Source organism: Phaethon aethereus (assembly GCF_964289735.1).
Source record: "Phaethon aethereus genome assembly, chromosome: 25".
Classification (NCBI taxonomy): domain Eukaryota; kingdom Metazoa; phylum Chordata; class Aves; order Phaethontiformes; family Phaethontidae; genus Phaethon; species Phaethon aethereus.
The window spans coordinates 5,061,340-5,081,628 of NC_138601.1; the positions used below are offsets into that span (position 1 = coordinate 5,061,340).

Genomic DNA, 20,289 nt, shown 5'->3' on the forward strand with positions numbered 1-20,289 from the left:
TCTTTGCAGAGAGCAGCATTTGTGCTGTTGAGGTTGTGGAGGAGGAAGCAACAGTGTGTTCCCTCATCGTGGTGACCCTTTCTCCTGTTTGTGCTGCTTGCTTGGAGCCCTGTTAATGCTTAATTAGGGTCTTTTCATTCTCTTGGTAATTTTTTTTTCTGCTCCGGTGCAGGGGGTCTGCCCGAGGCTGCGTCTCTGCCCGATGCCAGGTCCGTGCGGTGTCTGCGGGTCTCGCAGGGACCTGGCGTGACTGACGCGACCTGCCCGCCGCTGCTGTCCAAAGTCACCGCGCTCTGAACTGCCACCCCCTCTTCTGCTGGGGACACCCCGGTCACCAGAGTCACAATCTGTCCCCTCTGCAGTTTGCTCAGAGTCGCTATGTACAAAGCGTGATATCTGCATTAATTGCACAGAATGCCTTCAAGCCCCTCGTTCCGCTCCTGTGCGAGAAACCGCTTCTGCAGAACATGTCAGATGGCTAAAAGATGGCATAATTTCTTTTTTTTTTTCTTCCTGTGCCACGACTATCATGAAGCGAGAAAGTCGGGTATTTAGCACACTTGGGGGTAGCCAAGCAGTGCCAGTGGAGCCCCTGGATGAGGTGTAAACCCAAGAAACCTCTTGCTCTATCCCTTAGAGTCAATCTTGCTTTTGTTCGTGCTCCGAAGAGCGATAAGTTGGGGAATTTTGCTGAGGATTTGAGTAGGAAGATAGAGCAGCTTTGCGTCAGGTGCAGAGTAATTATTTGCTGGGGTTCTGTGCTATTTGGTTTTTATTCCCTGTGTTTTCATTAAAAGCTAATGAGTTTTTTCTTCATTCAGAACAATAGCTTGGCCCCTGACAAGTTGTTGGTTATTTTTTCTGCTTGGACTCAACTAGCTGTTGCTGCTCCATAAACTTTATGGAGAAGCGGATTAAAGCACAAGAAGTTCTCGTAATGCAAACCCAAATGGAAAGGAAATAGGATTTGTTTTAAGCAGCTACGTGTGCAGAGGGTTTCGTGATCTCTTTTTGTTACTGGAACTCTGAGCTGCGTTTGAAAACGTTCCTAATGCTGAACCAAACCAAATGCCTTTGTTGGTATTGATTTGTGTTGCAGCAGCTCATGCAATTTGGAGTCCTACTGTGCTTGGCATGATACACGTATGTTCATAACTGCAGCCTGGGTATATCTGAGCGGGTTATGGGAGCTTGCGTGAACACATGAACCCCCGGGTTCCATTCCTGCGTGGGGACAGCGAGGAAGAGCACATCTGCGGTGATAACCCCCCGCTAGGACACGTCATGCTTGGAATTACCTTGCCAAAACGGAGACCTGTGGCTTGACTCTTCCACGTGGTTTACATGCGGTACAGCTTTTCCTGCCCTTCAAGCCAGTGACTTATTCTTGCAAGTAACTTTTGTGATCGGGCCCCGGTTCTTGTTCCAAATGGCTTAGTGCAGCCACGCGCCGGTGCGCGAGCCGTGCCCCCCCCGCGCGGCGGCCGCGCCGCGCCTCGCCGCCTCCCGCTAGCTGGAAACCAGAAACGGTTTTCTCGCTATCGCAATAATCCTGCACCTGTATCTCGTTACGGGGACCACCCGTTACCTCGGCGCGCCTTGCAAAAGCCGGGTTTAACACGGCGCTGCTTGGTTGGAAGAAAATGTTCTTTTTAAGGGGCTGAACGGGCTTGCGGAAACTGTCTGACACCGCTGGCGTCCCCGCATCACTGCAGGCAGCCGAGCCCGCAACGCCGCGGCGCGGCGCAGAGGAAGGCTCCTCATTAGAATGAACGCCGTGTTTTGCGACGCCGCTGAGCGGTCGCTGTTCGGTAGCGGCTTTTTAGAGCCTCTTTATTTGAGGATCTCAAAGTGCCACAGGAAGACAGGGAAGAAACACATCCCCGCGTCACACACAACCGAGCAAAGCACTGGAATGACTCCGCCAAGGTCAGGCGGTCAGTGGAGCGCTCACGGATGTGCTCCGCTTCCCAGAGGCTGGCCGGCCGAGCGGGGGATTTCAATCTCTGCTTTTTAACCCCTAATTGCTTCCCCCCCCCGCCCCTCGTGGAGGTGCATGCATGAATTTCAGTTTGCTGTAGTGTAGAGGAACGTGCTTTGCTTACTCTCCGTGACCGAGAAGTAGTCTGTGGATGGAAGACTAGTGCAGTACCACCTCTGCTGAGGTCTGATCCCGCAGGAGGGATCGGAGCCTGCCCTTTTGGGCCGGGGACCTGCAGCTGGCTTCTTGGCATGAGAGACTGGTAACGCAGACGCTGAATGATGCACCTCCCAAAAGGAGAAAAGATATTTTCTGAGTTTCCTTTTTCTCCGTAACCTGGTGTTGCGCACTGCGTGCTGGGACGGCTGCCGGAAGCAAGTGAGCATAGAGCAGGGAAAAGATTTGATGACAATGTGCTACTTCTTGGTCTTTTCCCCTGTTAGGAAAGTTGCACCGGCTTAAAGAGTGGACTGCCAGGGACCCCCCTGTTCTGCCATCGACCCCCCCAGACCTTTGGTAAATCTCAAAGTCAAATCTTCAATCAGTTTTTCAAGACCTTTGAGCTTATCATATCAGCAAGACTATGGTGGTGTCTGGTACCCAGTGTGATTTGTTTTTTAAGGAACTGGTCTGTGGGAGGGCAATCCTGTGCGCGTTACGTTCTTGACAGCCAGATTGTTCCTTTTGGCAAAGGATCGGAGTTTTCTTGAGAATGTGCCCTTGAATGCGGGAGCTTGGGGTCTCTGAGAGCTTCACACCTGGAGCAAGCAAGGGAAGGTTGCAAACTGGGATGTTGAAAATAAAACACATCCAAAATAGCGTCATGTCTTTCTGCAGCTGGAGACTTAATGGGGTCTCCACTGTGCTTCTGGGTGGGAGGAAGAGCGTTATAACCCTCTGTTCCAGGCCTTGGTACCCTTTCATCAGTGCTTCATTGAAACTACGGGGCACAGTTCCTCTGTTTGCTGAGATAAAACTTGTTTTTAGTGTTGGAACACAATTAACATCAGCTGAAAACTCACCTTTCTTGCTGTTTGTTATGTGTTGAATGAGTAAGCAGCTGTCTTTACCTCTGTTATCAGCAGTCTGGGGTGTGTGTATTCAGGAAACGTAAGGCAAAAGCTTTGAAAGACCACTTTTTCGCTTTGGGTTGAGTAGTATTTTCTTCTACAGGTAGGTTAGCTGCACTCCATTTATATTAAAGTTTGATATTAATATCTGTCAGTGTAGTATCTGCATAAAATCCAGTATCAGTAGCAAATTCCCTAGCAAAATGTCTGCTTACAGAAAAATTCAATGCAACATCAAGTATGGGGAGGTAATAGCTCCTGCCTCCACACACGGACACGTTGCTTTGTTAATTTGTATGTGACTGCCTGTCATAGGGAGTCAATCTTTATTCCCTACCACCCTTCAATTAAGGATCTCAAAGCTTTTTCCTACAATGTAGGGAGATTCTTCATTCTAGTGGAGCAGACAGCGCAATCCTTCATTTTACAGACGGATGACTTACGCAGAGGTCATGTACTGAGAGGGAGGAATTGGACGTAGCTCTGGTAGTTTGGCCCCAAGACTGGTAATTCCAGCCTCCTCCTTGTATGCCCTCCAGGCGTGAAGTCTGCACATGGCCAGCATGAGTGTTCCTGCAGCAGGAATATGCTGCCTTGGCCTTAAATGATGAATCTGGCCTTAAACTCACAAGAGCGGGTTTGGGTTTTGTGGAGCACTTCAGTGGACAGTGGGAACCAGGAGGAAACCTGTCTCACAGCATGGCAATAAGATGTGGATTTAGAAATGAACCCTTTTCACTATCAGGTGGTTCTTCTCTTTCTAGGAGAGGATCAGCTCAACGCCGTCTTTGGACAGGACAGTTCTGATGAAAATCAGAGCTGGAGTTTGGCCCCTTCTATGACATCTGATGCTTCACTTCCATCAGACTTCCAGGATGATGGTAAGTCGCTGATGTTTTTTGAAGTCCTTGAGTGAAGAAGGTGGAAAGGTAAGTGCAATCTAGTACGACTTCCTCGTTGTCATTCATCCGTCTTGTAACGTTGGAGGTGTGTTGGTTTTTTTTTTTGTGGTTTGTTAACTGGTACCTGTTTTATCAATGACCATAAAATGTTCCTGAATTTAGTATTGCTAAGTTAAATGTATTTCTTGATTTTCTTGGTGCAAGTTGGAGTTGGTTTTCTATTTTGGATTGACAACAGTGATGGAAAAGAGCAGAATCTGACCTGGTGGCTAGCGTTTCCCAAAGTTAACATGCGACTTTTTGGTGCGTTTCTTCTTGGATGCTCAGCCTTACACTATAAGGGGTGTCTTCTCAAACCTTGTCTCACCCCACCCTTCGAAAATTAGGCCTGTTCAAAGAGTTCTGCTTCAGAGAGCCTTTGGTGGGACCTTCTAGTGCATGGGAATATGGGGCTCCTTCCTGCGAGCGCAGATGGATGGGAGCCGAGCAGTGGATGGGAGTTGGCATCCAAGGCCAAGGGCACTTTCCAAAGCATTAAATGTCAGACGGGTTTGCTGGGCAAAGAGCTGCTGCGACGCTCACGTCTCTTGTGAGTGGCGATTTAGGAGTGATGGATTTGCGATATGCTATTGAAACTGAAGCCTACAGAGCTGAGCTGGTTCTGATCTTCTCAGGGGTTATCTTTGGGCTCTAGTGAAGGCTCGATTGCTTTGGTGTCAGATTCTCAATCTCCTATGCTTCCCATAGATCTTGTTTCCTCCTCCTCTTTCACTTCCCTTGCACTTTTCCTCCATGCTTTCTTAACCCCCCCGCCTTGTCCTTCCTCTTTCATTTTCTCTGCTTCCATCCCTCCTCTTCTCCACCTCTCTGCTCAATGTACTCTTTCATGACTACTCCCACTCTTGCTAGGAATGGGTAGTCATCAGTCAAGTATACAAAGAAATGAGGATTTATTTGGGACGAGGCCATAAGAGCGGATGGGCACCAAAGTTATCTTCTTTGAGCAGTGCAAAATGCTGGGCTTATCTGCTCTATGTGCTGATTTATGCCGAAAAATAAATGCCTTTGTTTAGACTGATTAAAGACAAGGTTGGCCTGATGGTTAGCTGGTAATTGCAGCATGAAAAGAGGTGTGGAGTTTGGGCTTGGTCGTTTTAAGTAACCTGTGTGCTCAGATACGATGCACTTACGCAGAGTGCGGATGGAGAACGTGTGACAAGGATAATGGATGTTGGCCTAAATGGGACATGAAAGGGTGCTGAAGACCTCAAGTTTGGCCTCGCCAGGCGAGCAACGTCTTTATGAAGTCTAGGGTTTCTCCTGGCGTGTTTATTAAGCTTGTCTAAGGAAGTATTTGCTTTGCTAACTCTGAGTGGTGGTTTTTGGCAGCTCTAAGGGGCAGAGTTTGATAAACACTTGCGAGGTATGCAAACACTTTGGCACCACTGGAAGTTTTCAGACACAGATGAAATGCCAGGCTCGATCGAAGGATGCCCAAATGGGTGAATGGCAAGGAGATGGATAGCGTAGAAAAATTACATACTGCAAAAAGGAGGAAAAAAAACTGGCATTGAGAGCAGTTACATTAAAATGAGGTGTTGGTTCTTGGGCACTGGGAAGAGTAACAGCAAACCACGGGCTTGACTTTGTGTGTGTTCGCTCTGGATGAAAGTTGAGCAGTTTTGGCTGATTGGATGCAGGCTGGTGGTAGTCTGAAACAGTAATATTAATGGGAAAAAAGACTGAACACAGGATTTTAGAACCTTTTTTTTGCCAGGATTTGTAGGGGCATCATCAGAGTGAATTTTTATAGGTATCTACCGGTGGGATGGATATGGATTGGGGCTGTGATTTCCTCTGGATTTTTAAATTTCTGTGATGACTCACTATCAGATTTTTTTTTGCTTGATTTCTTTGCTTGCTTTTATCACTGTAGAAGGTGAAGGGAGAATGATTTTTTTTTTTTTTAAATAGAGGGTACAAGGGTTTTTTTTATAGAAGGCACAATGATTTTTTTTAAATGAATATGAAGTCAGTCACCTGAGAGTTTAAATCAGTACTTCTGAGAAGTGGATTAAGACAAAGGGTGTATCAAACAGCCTTGATTTCTGAATTAGAACATCCTTGTGGGAAAAGTAGAAAGTTTTAAGATTGCATGAACTGATTTTCATCTTGGCTTCTCCGAGTGTGCACACTTGACTTCTACAGTGCCCCTTTTGGCTTGTGCACTCTTGTCCATTTAGCCAGCAAGGTCCCTGGGACAGGCACCCTGCTCCCGTGTGCTGGACCCTCGGGGTGCTGCTGGCACAGATGAGCGACCGAAAGCGGCTCCCTTCAGGCGGCACAGGTGGCTGATGTGGGGGTGATCCATCCAGCTACGGCCAGAAGAATAAATTGGCTGGTTGTAGGGACATACTTACCATTCCTGTGGCTTTTTCCTGTCCCTTCTTTGCAACAACAGGAGCTGCAAGCCCACAGCACTCTTAAAGGCAGCTATGTCAGCCTTCCTGAATTTCCCGACTTTATTAATTCAAGGTTTTAATGGAAGCAGCTCTCTGGCTGTGATGATGCTGGCAACCCGGCTATGAAAAACGGGGGAGTTTGGAGGCAGGGGAATGCCACCACCATCCCTTTGGAACAGGCTTGCTCTCAGCTTCTCGTGGGAGTCGGAGAGAACCTTCAGAGTTGTCTCTGGAGGGAGCAAGAGGGACCGAGTGAGTTGGGGATGACTTTACTCAATGAGGCATGGCCCAGCTCTCTGGGATCGTCCCTAACGAGTGATTAAGAAGCTAATGTTTGTACAGAGCTGGGAGGCTGGGAAGCGCTGTGGAAGTGCAAAGTACTGTTATAATGATAAGTATTTCTTAGGAGACACTTCCCACGTAATGTACTCTGCTCAGACCACTCGAAGACTTTTCAGAAACGTAGCTCGCTTAATTTGCTGGTGTTTGTTCATTTAGTTTTACTGAAGCACCAGGCAAATGCCACAGCGTCCTGAGGGGTAGGAGTTGGGCACCTTTGATATTTAGCGCTTCTAGATACTGCTTTACCAGTTGGGGTTTCCCCGTGGCTCCTTGGCGGTGCTTCTGCGGTCGTGGCAGAGGGTCTGATCTCTTGCCGGAGGGATGCTGAGCCAGGACCCGCGTGATTCACGCGGTGTCACAGCGGGATCGCAGGGAGCTGAGGGGGTGAGGGCCGCCGCGGCTTCTGCCCCCGCGCCCGGCTAGCGGCTGCGCTGCCGTGTCACACCAACGCAAGCGACAATATATTTTCTTTTATATTACAGAGGTACCGGTTAGCACGCGGAAGGGAGCATTACTCACAGGGACAGGAACGTACTTTACGCGTTCTGTTAGGCATGGTCTGTGGGGTAAGAAATCTTGCCTCTGACTTCTGAGATTTTTCCGTCACGTCAGCAGAGGACTTTGGCCAAACGTGCTTACAGCTCATTCGGTTCCGTGTGGTGGGGTGGGTTTTTTTAATATAGAAGTTCCAAGTGTCTTAAAATCAAACCCTCTAGCAAAATTTCCCTTTGGTTTATAAAAATGTGCTAGAAATGGCTTTTATCTTAAAAGGTGAGGAGGGTGGTAGGTGAGAAGGTACTTCACGGTGCCCCGGTGGCTTGGGGAAAGGGGGCACACAGGTACGAACGCGACGTCATACTTCAGCTTTTGCGGGGGTTAGAAGCTGCGCAGAGGTGGCATCTCTTTAATCCACCTCCAGGTACTTCTTGAACCCCCTTGCGTCCTGGAGAAGGCCCCGTTTGCTCACGTTTGGCTTTCCGGTGCACAGAAATGGGTCGGGAAACAACCAAATACCAAAGCGAGTTTTGCACGTAACTCTTCAGAAAGAAGATGCTGGTGAGCCAGCTTGCAAATCCGGGGGAGGAGGCTGTAAACGTCTTCTAGAAGCTTCTCGCCTGGTCCGCGGCAGCCTCCGGCCAGCCTCTGCACGCGGCTGACTGTGCTCCTCTCTTTCAGGGTGTAGTGTTTTATCTCTTGGCTGTATTTTGGAGCACCGAATCCTTTCTCCCCGAAGGGTGTAGCGATCCGAGCGACACGCGCTTCCCTGCTTTTAGGTGGTCCTTGCCTTTTCGTTTCCCTGCACTTCTCACACGCTTCTAAACGAAGGAGTCGCTTAAGTGGCTTAAAATACGGAATTAATTGCTTAAAAATCCAGCCTGCAGGAATGTTTTCGGTGGCACCTGGGGGTCGCTGGGGACGTGGGTGGGTGTGCGGCCTTGCTCCGGCAAAGGTGGGTGTGGAGGTGGGTGTGCACCGGGCGTGCGAGTGGGCACGCCGCAGCGCGGGCGTGCGGGACGCCTGCTGCGGGCGGGCGCGTGGGCGGGTGGCCAGGGCGTGCGCCCTGCGCGTGGGGGCGCAGGACGGGCGCGCCTCGGAGGTGCCAGCGGCCTGCAGGGCGCGTGTGGGTGGCTGCTGGGGGGCGGGGGGTGTCAGCGGGTGCATGGGGCGGGCGGGGGCGCGCTCCGCGGGGGCGCGCAGGGCCGGGGCGCGGCGGCGGCGGGAGCGGAGTTCTGCAGCGCCCCCGTGTGGCGCAGGGCGGCTCCAACTCCCGCGGGGCTGCGCGACGGGAAACACGCGTGGGCGTCTTTTGCCTTTTTTCCCGTTACTTTTAGTTAGGGAAAAAAAGAACCCAAAACCAACCAACAGAACAAAAACCCCCAAACCCCCCAACCGCCGAACCAGGTGCTTCTGCAAATTTCTTCTCCCCACAGCAGGAGTTTGGCAGCTCCGTGTGGGCTTGAATTAAGCCCTTGTGTCGATGGAGTAGCAGCAGATCTTCTCTTTTCCAAACCAAAAGCGGCAATTGTGGTTTTCTTCCCCAGAGGCAGCCTGATGCCCGCTGCACCGGGATAAAGGGCGGTGGTGAGGCACCGAGGGACGGGTGCAGGGGAGGGCAGCGTGGCCTGCGGCTCCCAGCCTGTGCTGTGGCCCCCAGGAGCCGCTTGCCCAAAAGCTGCTGAGTTTCAGGTGTAATAAGAAAATATGTGAAATAAAATATAGGCGAAAAACCTGTTTCAGAAATGATGAGTATCTGCAAGTTCGATAGTCGGTGTAGATCAAACCCCGAATGCCCGCGGATGAGTGGAAATGCCTCTTGTGCTGGAGTTGAATCCTTTACATTTTTCTTTTCAAATACCATTAGAAGCAATTATCTCTGCCTCCCTGATGTCCAGAAATGTCTTTTGTTGCTCTTGACCAGGTTATTATAAACTTGCCGTTGATATACTTTCAAGCCTTATGAAACAGCATCGGGAACGCTTGGGGAATGGGTTTGTGACAAGTGCGATTGCCGTTGAAGGTTTCTCCTGGCTTCTTTCCTTTCTGATCTCGGGCATCGTCCAAACGAGCCTGGGGAGCGAGAGCTTAAAACACAGATGAGTTATTTCTCCCGCTTCCTTACCACGGCTTCGAGCGGGTTTGACCAGTTCAATGTGAGTTTTGCCAAGGGGAGGAGAACAGGCACAAATCCATGTATAAGAAAACAACAGGTTTTCTAAAAAATATCTGCTTATACTACGTGACAGTTTGTAAAGAAATCAGACTCCCTTAAAGCTACAGAGCTCATGTTCTTTGATTTATCGTTTTCTGAATGGAAATGCACCATAACATTAGTGCTTTCAAGCCCAGTGTGATAATGTCTCTGGCATTGTGCAAATAAGTTCCTGGAACGGTACTCTGGCTGGTCAAAAGGTTTGGCTATATTTTATACGGAGCAACTCGGTTCACCTCTATATTAAGGATTATTTGTTCGGGGTGGAGAGGAGGAGGGTGGGTTGCTTGCAGGCTGCCAGAAATAGATGCATAAATTATATAGGAGAGCTCAGACCTCTGCAGAGAACAAGCAGCAGTGAGGCTAATGCTACCAAGATTTTCAGCTTTCATTTAAAACAAACAAATGGAAAAAAAACCCCACTCAAACCAAAACCAACCCCAAACTCCAACCCAAAGTGGCTTCATGTTCTCATTTGGTATTTTACAGCTGCAGCAGATTGCAGCGCAAGTAATGGCTGCAGAAATCCTATCTGACCTGTGGCCACAGCTTCCATCAGCCGGGGACGTCCAGCTGCACGTGCTGGCCCTGAGGGCAGCCGACGCAGCCCGCAGTTCTGTGGGTGCCCGCTCTGAGCTCGCAGTAATCTTTCCCCAAGCGGAGCCGTCTGGAAGTTGGTCTCAGAGAGGCTGTTCCTGTGCTGAGGGCGTCCGTGGAAGAGTGGGCGATTTCAAGCGTCTCCTGCCTTGTCTGATCTCCCTCCTTATTATCCCCTGCACCCCGTAAAAGCAGTTCTCTTTGATAAGGTGTTGAAACGTAACCCGTCGGCACTGGCTGACCGGAGGACCGGAGGGCGAGTCGCCGCTGATGCTCAGTCCCGCGCGGGGCCGGCAGCCCGGATCTCCTCGGAGCGTCCTGCCTGGTGGGTCCTTAGCGCTTTTTTGGGACATAATCCTGACACAAACCAGATCGGGCCCTGAAATGTTTTGGTCCAGCCTACCCCTTAAGCTCCCACATCTAAACGGGATGCAATTTCATGGTGGTTATTTGCAGTTGAGGACTGTCAACCTCAGGATTCAAGCACTGGCTTTAAAAGCACGAGTCGCTTTTACACAAAATAACGTGTTTGCGATTGGGTCTTTGGGTGTTGCAAGCCTCGGTTTGTGGTTTGGAAGGGGCTTTCTGCCCAACCGCTGGGATGTTTGTTTGTTTTTTAAGCTGAGATTCTCAAGTAATTCCTTGATCACACGAGCTCTTAAGAAAAAATGTTATGAAACATGTGGGGCCCCAGACAGGAGTTATAATTCAAATCGCTTGGTGAAATGCCGATAACTTATTAATGTGGCTTTTCTAAAGCAAAAATCCTCCTTTCTTCGCTGTTTGCCGACAGGGGAAAAGCGTAATTAAAATTTCTTTTTGTATTGCTTTATAAGTGCACGATCAGATGAATAGATTTATTTTCCGTACCTAGAGGACAGTCTTTAATGACAAGGTGTTATGTGGATTTTTTTAGTAAGCGGGTTAACAACAGTGAGCTTGCGTGAAAAGAGGGAGCGTTGGCTTATGGTCGCAGCTTAAAATTAATGGCAGTGGAGGATGCCCTCAGCCCGCAGATTATTCCAGCGGGAGCGGGGGGCTCGGCGCACGGACGCCTTTGAGCTGATGCTGTGGGGTGCGTGGTCCTGGGCGGTGTGGCAGCTGCCAGGAGCCGGGACGGAGCTTCCTCTCATGGCGAATTGCACGTTCTCCGTGTCAAACGCACGTGAATTATCAGTGCGCGAGTGACTGTTGCGTTGGGGGCTGGGATAACTTACACACCCGCCTCCTAAAGGCCTTTTTATTCATGAGGATGTAAATCCAAGGCATAAACGCTCCGTGTCTCTATATTCTCCCCAGCAGAGGGATCAATATGCAGGAAACGGAAGTTAACAAAGCGTCGGGGTGGAACTTCATTGCAGCTTCTCTCCTGCCCGCTTTCAAAAGCGATTCTGGTTTCCCCAACGAGCAGGCACCGGGGTCTCCCGCTGCCCAGCGCGGGGTTTTGCCCGCAGGGGGGTGCTCGGGGGGCAGGGGGCCGAGGCGCGGCGGTCGGGCGGCGCGGCGGAGGAGATGCCAGGTTTGGACCAGCCGGTCGGTGCCCTGTGGCTGTGCAGAAGCATCCTCGGGATGCCCAGAGCCGCCGGCTGGCACCGCGGACCTCGCCCGGACTTGGCGTTTCGCCCTTGCCGAAGCGGCGGGGTCGAGCGCGCTCGGCGCCGGGAGGGATGGGGTTACGGCCAATCTAGAATCGATATCCTTTCGGCAGACGTACGAACAGTAAGATAAAATATTTGGTGGGTTCTGGACGCATACTTCAGCAGGAGCAAGGGTAGGAGATGGGCTAGATTAAGCTTTTGAAATGTATTGAGGTTATAGCAAAGATTTGGGTTCCGCTTGGTTTGTATCGGAATTTTGAGCGTAACGAGCTCATTAGCAAGGGAAACGGAGGAGGCTCTTCCTCTGCTCGACTGACCAGACGACTTGTCTGCAACCAGGGTAACCTTCTCTTCGTTCCTCCGTGGGACGTGTTTGCGTGACAGCTTGAGGACGAAAAGGAACACAAACCCTGTGCTTTCCCCTCTTCCCCGTACACGTGCGAGTGGAGCCTCGAGGCCCTTCTTCCTTCGGGGGGAAGCAAGATGTTCCAAATACAGCCAGCCTCATCCCACAGAGGCTTGTCTGCTCACCTGGACGGAGCTGCTGGTGGGAATAATGGTGATTGGACCTGCATCTCGCAGGATCGATCTCGAAACACTAACAAGTCCTGAAATACAAAAGTCCCAGCTGAGAGAAACAGTCTGGACAGCAATAAAAACCTCTGCTATAAATATGTTAACACATGCTAAACTACTACTGACTTCATTCCGACTTAAGCATGTGCTTAAATGTGTGGTTCAATGTGAGCCACAGGGAATACATTAAATGATTACTCAGGTTATGTAGCGCTGAAAATCACTACGTGCAAAAATAAGCCACTGTCCTGAAGAATTTAATTTAAAGACTGGTTATAATAAATTCTAAAGTGAAATGCGTTAAACGACAACGGGAGGGAAGAAAAGGCCTTTTTTTTTCCTTCTCATTTCTTTCATTTCTCCTTTAGATGTAAGGAGTCAAGTATAACTTTACTCAGCAAGCTTCTCCCCAGAGCTGTTGTACCTGCCTGCGGGTTTACTCAAGCAAAGAGGCTTCGTTGGACGTTCTGTCATTGTCATTTTGCACGAAGGCATTGTGTGTGCGTGCGCGCACATGTGTATTTTAAAGAGTAGCTTTGTTTAAAGCTTACGGTGATGAACTACTTCTTAAAACGAGTTAAACTCTTATTGTTTAACCCTCAGAGAGATGTGGCAGTTGAAAGAGATTGGGTGTCCAGATTGATTTTTGGTCTGTGGTGAAGGGCGGCTGGGGGCGTGCGGACGCGTACCTGCGTGCGGCGGGGGCAGAGCCGGTGGGGCATTGAGCAAACACTGGGACTTCTTCTAATCCAGTGTCACAGGAAGAGCAGGCGAAACAATCGGCATCATCCTTCACCCTGATAACGCTTTCTCGCCAACTAATAGCTCCTTGTTCATCAAGGAAACGAATGTGTGTGGAGGTGACACGCTCTTCACCCGCTGCTCTTTGTTCTAGGGTCCTCCAGACTGATTGTATCAGCGCCAGCACTGACAAATATCCCCCCAAACTTTAACACTATGTAAAATTGAGTTATGGGGTTTTAAGGTTAGGCTCCTCTGGCTGAAGGTTGATTGTCTCCGAGAGATAAAGGAATCAGTACTCAACAATAACAAAATCTTTGCCATAGGATAATGCCTGTTATTGAGCTCACAGCGCTCTTTATTTGGTTACAAAGCTTCACCCCTATTTTTTTTCCTGCACTCATAGGTTAAAGTGGGAGCTGCTGTTTGAAATTGGTGAATTGCTGCTCTTCCTCCATCCACCCTCACCCTGCACTCGAACAAACGCTCTGGCAGATAGATCAATTCCTTGAGACATCCCGTCACCCAGGGCTGTGTCTCGGCAGCTGCAGTTTTTAACCACGTTGCCCTTGCGATGGCACCTTCCCAGCAGCGAAGAAGTGCAAAGGTGCTGCTGGCACTTGGAGAAAGAAGCCATGACTGCCTTGCCTGGACAATCCCAAAGAGCTGACTAAGCCAATCAAAGAGTAGCAGGAGGAGAGCATTAGCCTGGTTTTAGAGTAAGATTCATCCGTTGGAGTGAAAGAGATAATTCTCATTGAGCTGGGGCCGATGGATTGCAAGTGGCTTGACTCGGGTCCAATACAGAGCCTGTGGTGTAGGTGGCAATCACATCTTAATGCCTTGGAGCCCCAAACACCTTGTTCAGATTCTCTGGCCAAAGAACTGTTTTGCATTAGTAATGAGACTTGGCCATCTGCTGTAAATGAGAATGGTTTGGCATCACTCTGCGGAGGATCAAAGCATTAACACAAATGATGGAATTGGGTGGAAGAGACTGGAAGTTTATTTTAACTTGAAACCGATGGTATCTGGGGCAAAGGCATTTAGTGCTTAGACAACCTTACGTTGAGGGCAACAAGAGCCTGCCAAAAGAGATGCCTAGGAGGGGTTGTGCCAGCAGCGGGTGAGGAAGTCGCAAAACCTAAGGGAGGACAAAATTTAGTGGAAGTGAAGCTCCCTGTACTCTCTGAACTCCTTCCAAATCTTGGAAGCACTCTGCCTTTCCTGATAAACACCTGATGCATGAGGTGCGTAGAAAGGACATGCACGATAGGGATGAACTTTCCTTGAAGATTTGGAGCAGGCGGGCGGTTGGTCTCAGTCTTTGAACGTATATACAGGGTGGTGCTCTCCACCCCCATAACTTGTATCTCTGTTTTACCCGCTTTTAGTTAACTAAAAGGACAGACCTCTGCTGTCCCCCAAAGGCTGTGGCCTGTAGGTGTCTGCAGAAAAGGTCTTTGGCTCAGTGGAGCTTTCAAGTCTACCCTGACTTTTGCTTCCTTAAATCAAGAATTTCTCTCTCGGTCTTTATACCCTAAAATATTAATGCTGCGTATGGCACTTAGTGGGTGTTATAAAGGTGTGCGTTAGATGTCTTGTTAGTTTTGAGACTTGGGTTTTAGTATCCCTCCAGCCAAGGTGTGTTGACCTGCTAACTTTGACCCAAAGTGGTGTTCTGGCTTTCTGTGGAGGGGATGCACAGGGAGAAGGACGGAGGTTGGCATCCGAGTGTTAAAGCGCTTGGAGATGTGACTTATCCTTATGCTTCAAAGCAGACCTGATTATTCCGGCGAGCTGTGGACTACAGGATGAATTTGGAGATCCCCTGCCTTTGACCTTGGAGGGAAATGGTTTCCGTCCTGTTCCCCTGTGCACCCTTTGTGTGATCAGTGTATTAGGTGTGAGTTGCCAAGATTTTGGGCCAGATCCAGTGTTGGGGTTTAGCCTGTGTTGATGTTGCATCATTGCTGGAAGAAGCCTACTGTTATCCTGACTGCCCTCCTCTCACTCTGTGGCAGTGTGTACCGTGCAACCCATTTATTTTTGAGATCCTCAATTACGTTGCAAATTCTTATTTTCTCCCCTTTTACTCCGTAATATTCCCTGGTGCTGGATGTGCTCTGGAATATTTTTTTGTTGCCCTAGTTTATTCTCTAGTAGAATGAATCTCATTTTATTATTCTATCCATATTCTTAACCTCTCTGTGTCCCCTACTATTATTTCCTCTGCTTTCACTTGATATTTGCATTACCACCTAATTTAGTATCTTCCTGCTCATTGAATTAATGGACTGTTTACTTGCCTTAGATAAAACGGGGACTAATACCCTGCAGTACCCCAACACAGACGCTTCTCCCCCACATGACAGAAAGCCATTTATCACCAGCTTTTGTCTGTGGCCCTTGGGCCAATTTTCAGTCTGTGACGATTGCTTCTATCCAAGCTGAGGTAAATTAATTTTTTCAGTGAGATTTGCTGTGGCACCACATCAAACGCTCAGTAAAGTCTCTAGATATATTGCATCTTCCACATTACCCTTCGTCTGCTAATTTTGTAGCTTGAGCAGAAAGGCTGTCCGTATGTGCCTAAGGTCATTCGCTCTTTACAAACCCAGAGGTTGCTTGTTGTGAAGAAGGCAATTATTGCCTAAGTGCTCATAAAGTAATTTAGTCCCTTTTTGATTTTTTCTTTTAAATCTGTTCTGTTCTTTTATGAGCGTGACATTAGATTTGAACATTTTTCAGAGCTTTTTTCAGCTTCACCTTGGTATTGTATTTTTACATTCGGTGCTACCTTTGATTATTGCCCTCCCTGTATCTTTAGCCCTCTGCTCGGATTAGAAGGAAAGGCCAATGGTTTGCTAAGTTTGGGAACTTTGTTATCATAATTCCTGTAAGACTCCGTGCAAATGGAGATTGGTGGGAAGGAAAGCACGACCTTAGAAGTACAAAACAATAAATGGGTACATTTGTCTACCCCTTTCCACGCTCACACCCTGTCCTAGCCCTAGTCTAGGAAACCTATAGCTACCTGAGTAATCTCTGTAGCCATCAAGGAACAGAACATGACTTTGGCTCCCTCGCGTTGTGATGGTGTCCCCCACGTAGGTGAGAAACCTTTGCTGCCAACTTCAAGCTCCGTTCATCATCTAGTGGACATCAGGATGGTGACAGTCCTCTTAAGATGAGTTTCCAGTTTGCTTTCTGCCAAGGTTGATTTGAAGTGGCTTTATTTTCGCCTGTAGGTGGAAATTCTATGTCTGCTTTGAGTGCCTCCCTGGATCCGCTAGCTCTGCTGGACCAGATCCATCAGCTTCAATTATTTTATTGGGGAAAAAAAAAAAGCATCATATTTTGAATCAAGGGAAAATTTTGCCTCTCTCCTCTCCCAGCCGGTCTAGGAGAAATCCGGGTTAAAAAAAACCCCAAACCCAACCAAAAAAACCAAACCACAAGTTTTCTTTTCAAATGCAATTGGAATAAGTTGATCAGAAATGCTCCAATTTTATATTTAAGGTCTTGCAAAGCCACTCCTAATTTATTTAAGAAAAAAATCCCAGCCAACAGAAAAGCAAAGCAATAAAATTGAAAACCACAAACTTTTACGATGGAAAACTAACCAGCCCTACCAAGGGAAAGGGCAGACAATATCAGTATTTGAATATTCTCCTTTCCTTCTTTTCTTTGATATGCAAACTTGCTGCTGATCAAAGAACTCTGGGAGGAGGAGGACAATAGTGCGGACTACGGTGACTTTGGGTTTTGGTCCCTCGGTTTGATCCCGTGATGGCGGGGGTAGGCCTGGGGAGGGGGACGAGCGCCGCTCCCCTCCCCTCCCCCTCGGTCTTCCCGTTCAACCCCTGAATTCATGGCGCAGCAGGGGAGCTGAGCCGCCTGCGCCAGGGGCACCGGCACAAGCCCTGAGGTTGCAGAAACTGCCATAAAATGGCTATAGCTCCGCCGTCTACAAAGCCTCCATCCCTCTTGGGTACCCCAGTATGCTAAATCTGTGGGTTCAGGCTTGGGGCAGGTGGTAGGATTTGCTCCTTTAATCTTCAGCGTCTATTTATTACAGCGGAGCTCCGGGGCATCTGAGCATGGCCTTTCTCGCCAAGAGACCATAACAAATGGATGCACTACCTCTTCGGCGCAGAACCGAGGTTCGCGCACCACCTATCTGCGCAATTCGGTGCCGGCTCTTTCCGTCCCCGCTTCTCCTTTTGTTGTGGTGCTTCTAAAACGGAGAGGGAGCGGGAAGGGATTGGAAGGCGAAGAGCAGCTCCCGTTGACCGTCCACACCTGCCCTCCCCTTCGCTCCCTGGCCAGGCTTCGGCTAATTTTTCACGGGGGGGAAGCTCACCTTGTGGGTGAGCAAACGCTCTGCCCCAGGCCATGGGACCATGACTTAGAGTAACCCTTTTCCCTTTGTTTACTCTTAGGTATTGAACCCTTTCGCAATTGCTAATTATTTTTCAATTGCCCAAGACAAATGAGAAGGTTAGGGAGATGCCATTTCTCAGTGACCCTGCCTGTCAATCGCCGTGACTCTTTATTAATGTTGGAGCTGGTTTTGTTAGATTTTTCTTGTTGGTTTTAAAGAATAAGAGGAGCGTATCTTGGATTGCAGAGGTAATTTAAGCCTTTCTCTGCCTCTGAATGCCATCAGAAATTAGCAGGCTAATGATGCTGGTGGGGCGTTCCATCCTCTCATCGCAACTTAGTTTTATTTTTAAGGGGAAAACTGTCCTTAAAGAAGGTGGGGATCCACAGCAAACCTCAACCTTACACAAGAAGGTACGACAGTCTTGTCCTAGTTTTCTGGAAGATAATTCTTACTGCAGTGATATTTTTGTGGTACTACGTGTGATGTGCACGTGAGTCCTGGGCTCGCCATAGTGACTGTTGGAGCTGAAAATACCAATTAGCTGATGACGTTGATTCTTGGCAGTTGAGTGACCTTGGCTCGCAGGCGAGGTGCTTTGCTTGGATTTGGAGGAAGAGGGGGCTGCGGGGCCGCCCAGACCCAATTCTTTGTGCCCGCGTTCTCGCTGCAATCCCGTTGCTCTGGAGCTACAGGAAACGTTGGCTTCCATCTCCATGTCAGAATTCCTGTTCCCTGGAAGCCAAAAGCTTTTAATCCACACATGCAAACAACCCAGGCTTCCCTGGGTGGGGGGGAACTGGTGTGGGGTTTCACTGTGTGGGGGTCCGAGGCTGCCCACCGAACCCACGTGCTCATGGTGGGTGACGGGCGCACATAGCGCGCGCTTCCACGGGAGACAGTTCTTGGCAGCCTCGGGCAGAGCTGAATCTCCCGGTTCCCTATCGAATGGGGGAGCTTGGGAAAAACCCTGTGCTTTCCAACGCGAGATGCATTTTGCAGCGTGTCTCCACGCAACTTGCAACCCGAAGGGCATCACCGAACGCGCCAGCAACGAAATAGCAACTGGGGGGAGGGAACAGGAGGACAGAGGAAGATGGAAAACCTCCTATACGATAATTAGAATAAAATTGGGGTATCAAGAATACAGGGGTCAGCTTCTGTTCACACCAATATGGCTTTCACCTTGTAGAGAAAGGCCTGCACCAGGTAATTAGGTCAAGTCAATGATTATATATCTTTAAGCGAAGTGGAAGGGACTGTAATTGTGATGAAATTTGTTTGAAGAGGGAAAGCATGGGGAATTTTGTTTAAAGGTAACGAGTTCAAAGGGTAAATGAAGTTCAAGGTTCAGTTCCTGTTCACTCCTAACAAAAAAAAGAAGAAAACAACACCCACGCACACCAAGCAGCCAATATTTCTACCAGACGAGTTGCTTTATCTTTTGGGGAAGGGAATGGGATCATATCCCTGTAGGAAAACGGGAATTAAACCAGTGTCAGCTCTTTAATGGGGCTTTCTTTCTTTAGGAGCCAACAGAAGGGTAAACCTTGTGTAATTTTTTTTTTTTTTTTCTCCTCGTCGGTTTATTCTCCCCTTCGGAGCGCGCTGCCGCACGCAGCCACCTTGCACGCAAATCAGCGGCATCCCGAGATTGCCTGGGATGCGCAAATACCCGCGCCGCTTCTGGGAACTTTTCAAGAGAGGGGAAGGCAGCTGGGCCACGCACGGTGGGGAAAACGGCCTCTCCTGGGGGATTTAACAGGATTTCAACTTTTTTGGTGGAACAAAAAGATGTTCCTATTCATGCGTCTGAAACGGCCTGTTTGCCTCCCAGTAAATACGCGGTGCTGGTGGGGGTTCTGGTTTGGTGGAGGGCAGGAGCAGATTTCCCTGTAGCCCAGCGGGGAAGCGCTCGGGGGTTCTTGGACCCGGGAAGAAAAGGCACGAGAAGAAATAGCCATGGCTGCCCTTGCAGGGGGTTCTTCCTAAATTGCACGTGCAGGCGCGGGAAGGTGGGCTAACAGCTACGACGCGCGTCGGGATCGCTGGCCTCGTCCTTCCAGCACCGTTACGGGATCTTGGAAAGAGTTTGGAGCGTGGCACCAAGCGTGACCCGGAAACCAGCGGCGCGTCCGTTCCGGGGGGCTGGAGCCCCGCTCCTTGCTCTGGCCGTGCCGGGTTCCCGCGGTGCCTTGGCCACCGCCGGGCTGCGAACGCGCACCCCTGACCTTTGGGCCCCAAGAGTTGGCCACGGGTGCTTGGAGGTGGCTGTGCAGGAAGATTCGGCTGTGCTTGTCATCCCCTTTCCTCTGTGGAAGCAACGAGGGGTCGCTGGTGGTGGTCGCGTGTTTTTCTCGCATGGGTCTTGAGCCTCGTTGCTGGTTAATCATGGGACAGGAGGCTCATTCCGAGCACAAAACAACGTCGTTTGACCTCAGCTTGAAAGTAAGCTGCAGAAGTTGAGTGCTCCCCTCACTTGAAGGGGAAAAGTACCCAAGCAGCTCCCCAGGAAACCCCTAAATTGGGTAGAGGCAAGGGCAGCCCCCCAGACATCTTGGCGCGGTCAGTAAAGCTCGCCTTGAGCTTGGCCCGCAATCCTGCCGGCCTCGGCGCTCGCGCGGCGCCGGCCACACGTGAGCGCGGCTCTGGGGACGCGCCGCGGAGGAGGACGCGGGTGACGCGGGTCCTGACCCGTTGCCGCTCTGCGCCGGCGGCACCGACGGGCCGGTGACCGGAGCCGGGACTGGGGAGGGCTGGCCGGCGGGGTGAGGAGGGTAGAGCCTCACCTCTGCTGAACCCCAGCTGCAAATATTTCCACCCTGGCAAAATTTAGCAGAAGTTCAAGGAGCAACACTGCAACAATATTAATGACCTCAAAGGCCACGCAAAGTTCAGAGTTCGCCTTCTGTTTACACCGCTG

At 49.7% G+C, this 20,289-nt stretch overlaps 1 protein-coding gene across 1 annotated transcript in view; it reads left to right on the forward strand.

Moving 5' to 3' along the window:
* Positions 1-20,289, forward strand: part of SKAP1 (src kinase associated phosphoprotein 1) — a gene marked incomplete at its 5' end in the record, with an annotated part of 152,982 nt that overhangs the window by 26,960 nt on the left and 105,733 nt on the right. The window contains one exon of the mRNA XM_082010633.1: positions 3,816-3,932. Within this exon, the coding sequence (XP_081866759.1) occupies positions 3,816-3,932 (117 nt within the window). The remainder of the gene's footprint in view (positions 1-3,815; positions 3,933-20,289) is intronic.